Below are 8,911 nucleotides of genomic sequence, written 5' to 3'. Positions count from 1 at the left end.
AAGTCTTGGGCTCCAGTCCAGTTCCTTTGCAGGCGAGCAGGGGAAAGGTCGGGTGCCAGAACTTCTTGCACTACAGCTTAAAACTAACATCTTTCCTTTCTTAAGTGATTGTTATTCCACGTCTCTCCAAATCTGAATTCCTTCCTGACTTCTAGGTCAGACTGACCCAGTCAATTTGACACAGTACATTTCTTTTAGGTTAAAACATGTCTTTATGCGAACCAACATATTTATTTACTATTAACATAATTATATTCCTCTACAAATCCCCCCTAAAATAAGTAAACTTATTTTCTAGGTACTTACGGATTTCCTCAAGAGAACTGTATGTAGAAGTCTACTTATGGTGGCTAACGTATAACGATGAAGATAAAATATTAATGTAGATAACATAACTACAAAGCTTATTTAAATATATTGCTTAACGAGTTTATCCTACAGTGAATGTATAATTCATAGTGCATTGCTCTCCCTTGGTCAACAGTTGCATTAGCATAGGATCGAAAAACCCTGTCAGTCAATCTTTCATTTGAGGGAAAAAACTATCCTATGGTCCCAAGTCAACCATCCGCAGGCACAAATGGAACTGCAAACCATGGTACCTGCAATGATTTTCACCCAACATTGTCAGAGGTCATACTAGCAAGGGTTGAGCAAAGTAGAGACAAGTCTTGAATTAGAACATGAAACGAATTCTCAGCAGCGATGTAGTGGAGTGAAACACAGTTCCTGTCCTCAGGTCGCAGAAGCAAATAGTTGTTTCCAGGTTGATATTCCTTTTGTTTTATTATTCTGCCTTTGCCACTTGTTGTCCACAATCTTCATTACCCACTTTCCAGTCAATGAATTATCAAATAAAGCCCACTAGAGCCAACAAAATCTTTTAAAAAAACATGCCATAATGGGGGTTTTCCAAGCAGTCTTTAAATGCACCATGGAAGGTCAGTTTTGGCACCAGGTGTATTTGTGAACAAGGATTTCTGATTGCATCAGATTGTCGGCATGGCAATACAGCAATCATTGGTTTAATATTTGAATCAAATTGTCATTCTCAATAAATGAATGCTAAACTTTCAGATCAATGATCCATGTTACAGTTAAAGCTTTAATGGAGGCCCTGAAGGTCTGGGGGTCTAAACCAGCTGCTGGGTTTGTTTTGCCTTGGGCCACAAAATAAAAATCTGAGAAAATGCAGTAAAGTAAAAAGTTCTGACTTTTTTGGTCGTCTGGATCTGTTTTCTTCATGTGACTTTTTAGGTTAAAAAGTTTCCAACAACAGACAGAAATAGAAAGAATAAAGATTAAGTTGCTTTCCTTTATCGTACAACTGTAGATGATTTTATTTCAGTATTTTGGCCTTTGACCGTTGATCTGTTCACTACTTTATACAAACAAACCAGTGATGCTGTTGGTGATTCAATGTGTTGGTGATTCAATGTGTTGGGAATCTGTTCTTGTTTCAGTTTGGTTTTTTAATTTTTTGTGTTCCTCAGTTTTTCTCTTAGTTCTGCCTCGTTTCCATTTCCACTTCAGTTTTTCCTCATTGATTCTAGTTTATTTCTTGCTTCTATTTATTTTTTTGTCGCTCTAGTTTTGTTTCTCCAGTCTAGTTATTGTGTTAGATTTACTTCCTGTTTCCCTGTATACGCTCCTTCTCCACTCACACCTACAACCTGTTAACTCATCAGCCCAGGTCTTTTGCTCAGCATTCAACCTCCCTAGTATTTAAGCTTCTCATTCTCAGTCACTCTTAGCCGGTTCCTCTTGTCAGTGGCCGTCATTTCTCTGTGCTTCTTCATGTTCTCCTTTTGTCTACTCGTTGGATGTCTTTTGGATTTATTATCTGTGTTTTTCCTTGACTACAGTCATTTTTGATATCTTTTGTTTTTCATTAAATACTTTCAACATGATCCACATTCCTGTCTGCACTTTGGTCCATCCTGTAAAACTTTGCCTTCTTTTAAAGCTTTGTGCTCTATACCGATATGAAAAACTGATACAATGTTGTAGTTGCTCAAATTGAAATTATTATTTCAAATACTGAAATGACTGTTTTTTAATAGTGACTGTCAGTATTTTGAATCTATAATTGCATTTGAAATTCCCACATAAACGTCTTCTCTCTATTTCTACAGGATTGACACTCTGGGATCGTGATGACTTGGAAAAAGACAAAAGAGAAACCCCACAACCAAACAGTGACTTTGAGATAGTTGCTTCTGAATCAATTGAGGACAAATCTTCAGTCCTGAATGTTGAAGCATCTTTGAAAGCAAGTTTTTTAGGTGGCCTAGTTAAAGTTGAAGGATCAGCCAAATACCTCAATGATCAGATGACGTCCAAAAATCAAGCCAGAGTAACACTGAAGTACAAAGCTACCACAAAGTTCCAAGAATTATCAATGAATCATCTTGGAAGAGGCAACATGAAGCATCCATATGTTTTTCAGAACAAAATAGCAACACATGTGGTCACAGGCATTCTGTATGGAGCTCAAGCATTTTTTGTCTTTGACCAAGAAAAATCTGAGACAGAAAATCACCAAGACATTCATGGCAACTTGAAAGTTTTGATTGACAAGATTCCAACCCTAACTATTGAAGGTGAAGGTTCCTTACACATGGAAGATAAGGACAAGGAATTAATGCAGAAGTTCTCCTGTAAGTTTTATGGAGACTTCCTACTTGAGAAAACTCCAACAACCTTCCAGGATGCAGTAGCAGTTTACCAAAGCCTGCCCAAGCTGCTGGGGGCCAGTGGAGAAAATGCCGTACCAATCAAGGTCTGGATGCTGCCTCTGACTAACTTAGATTCTTCTGCAGCTAAACTTGTCCGTGAAGTAAGTATTAGGTTAGTTCAAGAAGTACAAAGTGTCCTGGAGGAGCTCAGTGACCTGGAAATAAGGTGCAATGATGCAATGAAAAACCCTACAACACAGCAGTTTCCACAGATTATCAAAAAACTTAATCATTTTAAAAGTTTGTGTTCTGAGTTCAGGCTTGAATTTCAACAAACGATAGCAAAGAAACTCCCATCAATCCGAGGAGGAGGAGAAGAAGAGTCTGAGCTTGCAAATGTCTTGAAGGAGATTCAATCCTCACCTTTCAACAGCAAAAACCTCAATGGCTGGATTGACTGCAAAGAGAGAGAAATACATACCCTGAAATCCTACACCAGGATGATGAAGAACACCAAAATCATCCCATCTCAAAATATCCTTGATGAAGAAGTTCTCAATGCAGAGCATGCTGTGTGTTTTGTCTTCAGCTCACTGGAAAGAGATGAACCGTTCCTCTCTGCTTTGCTGAACTACCTCAAAAGCAAAACCAACTCAGATGATTCACACAGTTATGATATCGAGAAGGAACAATGGTATCTCTCAAACAACTTGGCAGATGAAATGAGAACAAAAGTAAAACTCTTCAAAGACTTCGCAGAGGCCAACACTGAGACCAAGAGCTCAGCATTCCTGGCAGTAGGTCTAACAGATGAGAAACATGAAGGTTCAACCATCTACCTTTATAAAGACGGATTCCTCATCAGTGAAAACTTTGAGCCTCCTTCTAAGCCTGAAACTGTGACAGCTGCTGACATAAACCACAGCAGTGTGACTCTGAAGGTTTCTCCTCCCAGCTTTGGAGCAGAGAGCGTCACATCCTACTCTGTTGAGTTCTGTGTCATTGGACAAGATGAATGGAAACAACAGACTGAACCAAAATCATCAGAAATCACAGTGACCCAACTGCAGCAAACACAGAGTACATGTTCAGATGCAGAGCAGTGACCTCAGCAGGTGTTGGACCGGCCAATGTCATCAATGATCCCATTAAAACTTTACCCTGCAGCCCTCCTGGAGAACCGCAAGGTGAACCAAACTCTTCTGAGATATCAGTGAGTTGGGAGAAACCTGCAGAGCTCGGACCAGATGTTCACATCCTGAGCTACATTGGAATAAATATAGGTAGAAGATGATCACACCTGGAACCAAACAAGGTCAAAAGGTGAAACGGCCATCATTTCAGGACTTCAGTCAGAAAACACAATATGCATTCAGGATCACATGTGACTGTGGTGGGGCTGGTAGGAGCAAGGAAAGCAAGATTGTTCATGTTCAAACAACAAAGCCAAACAGCACCAGACTTTCTGATGCTGTTAAAGCTGAGAGTAAAGAGCTGCAGCCACAGATTGGACCACTTCCTGTTTATAAAGTTCCTCTGAAGGAGGAGAACATCAGAATAAATGGATGCAGGTTCTTCAGGTTTGGAGAACCTGCTGCTAAACAAAGTCGCACCATCATGGTTCTTGGAGCTACAGGTGCTGGGAAGTCAACTCTCATCAACGGGATGATAAATTACATTCTAGGTGTTCAATGGTCAGACTCGTATCGGTTCATCTTAGTGGACGATGGTCAAACAAAATCCCAAGCTCACAGTCAGACCTCTGAGGTCACTGTGTACAAACTCAACCACAGAGAGGGATTTGAGGTTCCCTTCTCTCTGACCATCATAGACACTCCAGGCTTTGGAGACACCAGAGGAATAGAGAGAGACAGGGAGATCACAGAGCAGCTCTGTAACCTCTTCACTAGTAAAGACGGGGTCAGTGAGGTTGATGCTGTGTGTTTCATAGCTCAGGCTGCTTTAGCTCGTCTCACACCAACACAGAAATATGTCTTTGATTCCATTCTCTCCATCTTTGGCAAAGATATAGCAGAAAACATCAGGATCCTGGTGACATTTGCAGATGGTCAGAAGCCTCCAGTTCTAGAAGCCATCAAAGCTTCAGGCATACCAACTCCGAAAGGGGAAGATGGTCTTCCAGTTCACTTCAAATTTAACAACTCTGCTCTGTTTGCTGACAATAAATCCTCTGCAGCAGAGACTCAGAGTGATGATGACGATGGAAACTTTGATCAGATGTTTTGGAACATGGGAACAAAAAGCATGAAAAGGTTTTTTGCTGCTCTAAATCAGATAGAAACCAAAAGTTTGACTCTGACCAATGAGGTCCTGAGAGAAAGAAAGCAGCTGGAGGTTTCAGTTGAGAATCTGCAGATTCAGGTTAAACTTGGTTTGGCCAAACTGGAGGAGATCAGAGAGACAAGAGAAAAAATCAAAGAGAATGAAGCCGAGATCAGTAGAAATGAGAACTTTGAGTTTGAGGTCACTGTGAAAAAACCGATACAAGTTGATATCTCAGGTTCTGGTTGCTACAGTATGAACTGTCAGACATGCCATGTCACCTGTCATTACCCTTGTCCAATACCAAATGATGATGAGAAAAGAGGATGTGCGGCGATGGACAATGGATACTGCACTCAGTGTCCAAAGAAATGTAACTGGAACGTTCATTTCAACCAAAAGTACAGGTGGGAATATGAAGATGTTATAGAGAAACGGACAGCTGCAGACCTGAAAGCAAATTATGAAGAGGCCACAGGGCAGAAGATGATTGTTGAGGGACTAATGAGAGAACTACAGGATGAATATGATATCATGCAGAATGAGGTGAATAAATTAATAGATAAGTCAGCAAAGTGTCTGAACAGACTGAAGGAGATAGCACTGAAGCCCAATCCTCTCACCACTCCAGAGTACATTGATCTGCTGATTGAAGGAGAGAAACAGGAGGCAAAACCAGGCTGGAAACAACGGATTCAGTCACTGATGGAGATGAAAAAAAAAGCAGAAGTCATGGCTAAAGTGGAGAAAGGAGAAAAACCTTTCCTCCAATAAGAGTCACTTGATCAGAGGTCTTAAATCTGCAGATTGTCCCAAAGTCATTTAGATTTTAGTTCTTACAATTCTCTTTGCTTTTGTTTAAAGCTCTTTGCTTTGTTTGAAACAGGAAATATAAATCCTTCATAAATGATTTTATCAGCATCAATACTTTTAGGGAAGCTAGTTTGACTCTTATTATTCTTTCTGACACATCAGGAAAACATGAAATCTCTGCATTGCTTCCTGTGTTGCTGTGCGTACCGATACAGTTCCTGTGGCGTCTGCATGTGAACGCACCAAATTGTTTTGTCCTGCGTGGAATCATTTTGATCGATTATTCTGTTCTCATTTCCACTTTTGATCATGTTTCTTTTGGTTTATTTCAGTTCTTTCTATATGATATTTGCATTAGTTTGCAGGGATTAACTTTGACCTTATTGTAGGTAACAGTAGGATGTGGTTCCAGGTGTTGTCTACCTGGAACCGGAGCTCTTCCACAATGCTGAGGCTTCAACATGTCCAGCATGAGGCCATGAACCGGTCAACTCTCCCATCTTTATTGAACTGGCCTGCAGTGACTTTCTCCGTCCAGCAGATGTCACTGTGTGACAGTTTCTACAGTTTGGGAAATGAGCCACAGAGCCAGTGAGGCTCACCTGCCGTCATCACCTGTTAGATTTATGTTAGTCAGTGTTAAAGCTGGTTGGTAACAGAAGAAAGGCCTTGTTATGTAGGTTGATGCTTTTTACTTTTATAAACTCATTTGCTAAGATAATTTTGGGTTCAGTTATTCCTTTAACATAAAGTATTATCTATAATATTGTTGGCTTAATTATATTTTTGCTGTAATTTGATTTAAAGGGGGATAAAGATCTGAAACATTTGTAAGAATTTCAGGAAGATGATCTTAAAGTGAAAAACTTAATATGACTTGATGTGCTTTAAATCAAGAGTTTTACTAAAATAATGTTTCAACACATTAATGTTATTTTGTCTCTGTATCTTTAAGCTCCTCCATTTAAAACCTGAGTGTAGAAAGTAAAACTGTTTACCTGTAATAATAATAATAATTAGATGTGTTTGTAGTTAATTTTTACATCAATAAGGTTTGTGGGGATTTGGTGCATGTATGATCCTGTCATCATGTCAGCAGATCCTCGTTTCCTCGGGTTACGTCTTTATTTAATCCTGTGAGTTTTGCTCAAAGTCTCCATTTGTCTCCTCGCTGTCCTCCTGCGTTTCCTGGTTTAATATAAGAATCATAATTAAATTCATTTCTGCTCCTAATGGGAGTCTGACTGCATCTCAGCTTAATCCATGACAGATCAATACTTTATGATCTGTGCATCATAAAAAGCTGCAACCATAGAAAAGATATATAATAAAACTACGACATGTATTGAATGGACAGAATGTCAATGAAAACATGAAACTACATCTGAAATTAAACTGAATTCATAAAGAAAACATGAGATTTCATCTTCAATGGATTTTATTTTTCTATTGTTTCCCAAACCTTTTCATTTTTCTCCCAGGTTTCTGCAGCAGGTTGGGTTTGTGTCAGTGAAACATAATGCAGACAAACATCACAGATACATAAACCTAAATATTTACAGTGTAACATTAATGGATCCACAGAGGAAACTTTGACCTGAACTTCAGAGCAATCCGTTTCTTCTGCTTTATGTTAACAACATAAACAAAAATTAAAACTTGGAGGAAAAACCTGCTTTCTATGAGCTGCCATCTTTAATCTGTTACCATCGAAACCATAAAGCTTTTCTGACCTGCAGTCAGCAGAACAACATTTCTACAACGATTCTCTAAACACAGCGATGAAGGTAACATCAGTTTGTGCATTTTATAACAAATAAAATAAATAAAGACGTTTTTCTTGAAGCAGAAAAATCATCCAATGAGAGCAGAGCAAACATGAAGCCTCTTTTAGCTGCTGGTCATAATAAAGTAGTTTGATGCTGATTGGATGAAAAAGTTTGGCTGTTTGGGAAACGGAGAAATCTCTGCAGTGGTGATGGATTCATAACCAACATCCATATTCATTTATAAACAACCAAATATGAAACAGAAACAAACTGGATTCAAACTTTCACCTACAAATTCAACCAACAGGAACCAGAACCAAAACCTGAAGATTTTAACCAAATCAGCGACTTTCCTTCACCTAGTTAAAGATCAGATACTCTCTGATACTCTTATCTCTGTAATTTTCATTCACAATATTGAGTAAAGTAAATGATTGTTTTACTTTCGAGTAATTTGGATTTTTGTTTAGAATTGTAAAATTTCTGAATGTTGTTTTTACATTATAATGAATTCTAATCAGAAACATTTAGTGTGAACAGTTTATTTTTTTAGTGACGTTTTAGGAACTCTAGTTCATTTGGCTCTTAGAAATTTGTAAGGTGAATAAATACTTAAAACAACTCACAATTAAATTGATCTTTCATGCACTCACACACTTAGGTTTAAGATCTAAAACCTTCTGAATCTGTTTGACTTAAAGCATAGGAAATAGTAGAAACAATTGAAGACGGCTCAAATGTTTTACAGTGTATATGTGTTATCAAACCGAACACAAGCTGAATTCGCTCCTCAATCATGGCATCAGAAGATTATTTTACAAGCCACACTATCTATGATCAACCTGAGGACTTAACTGTGTCCCACACGATGGATAGCATCCAAAGAGAGAACTGTTTTGTTTTTGAGGGGTTTTGTTTTCCACCTTTATCAACCTTTAACCTGGAAAGGCTGGATGAAACCGACAGTTCATCCAGCTCAGGTCGACACTTTCCTCCCAGGACTTAGCAACTGTTTCGTCCTGATATCCAGAGAACCTGACCTGGATATTCAAAGCTGTAGGTTTTCTGCATGGAAGTAAAATTAAACATAAAAACACTACAAATTAAATTTCAGAAACTGAAAAAAAGAAGCATGAAAATAAGAAATAAAATACATTCAAACGTTAATAAAGTTACTACAGTTTGGGTGACTGGAAGTTTGTCCTCTTGTAACAAGCAAGCCAATGTTTCGTCTTTATGTTTCCTCCACATGTTTCCACTGAGCTGCTGCGCTCAGCATCCAGTTTCTCAAGAGCTAACCTTTAGCGAAACAGTAAATGATATCGCTGGATCTTTTAACGCTGGCATTACTACATCTGAAACTTGCTT

General features: G+C 38.6%; 2 protein-coding genes across 2 annotated transcripts; both read left to right on the top strand.

The window, feature by feature from the left end:
- Nucleotides 1-901: 901 nt before the first annotated feature.
- Nucleotides 902-3,933, top strand: LOC129351651 (neoverrucotoxin subunit alpha-like). Its single transcript, XM_055020600.1, has 2 exons — nucleotides 902-941; nucleotides 2,136-3,933. Exons 1-2 carry the CDS (start codon nucleotides 902-904, stop codon nucleotides 3,782-3,784), a joined length of 1,689 nt encoding a protein of 562 aa, XP_054876575.1. The 3' UTR covers nucleotides 3,785-3,933.
- A 35-nt stretch (nucleotides 3,934-3,968) lies between these two features.
- On the top strand, nucleotides 3,969-5,735 carry LOC129351650 (uncharacterized). Its single transcript, XM_055020599.1, has one exon. It carries the CDS (start codon nucleotides 3,969-3,971, stop codon nucleotides 5,733-5,735), a length of 1,767 nt encoding a protein of 588 aa, XP_054876574.1.
- Nucleotides 5,736-8,911: the final 3,176 nt, after the last annotated feature.

This window comes from Poeciliopsis prolifica, unplaced genomic scaffold, assembly GCF_027474105.1.
Source record: "Poeciliopsis prolifica strain line A6 unplaced genomic scaffold, Auburn_PproV2 SCAFFOLD069, whole genome shotgun sequence".
In the NCBI taxonomy this organism is placed as follows: Eukaryota; Metazoa; Chordata; class Actinopteri; order Cyprinodontiformes; family Poeciliidae; genus Poeciliopsis; species Poeciliopsis prolifica.
This window is presented reverse-complemented; position numbering and strand designations above follow the sequence as displayed.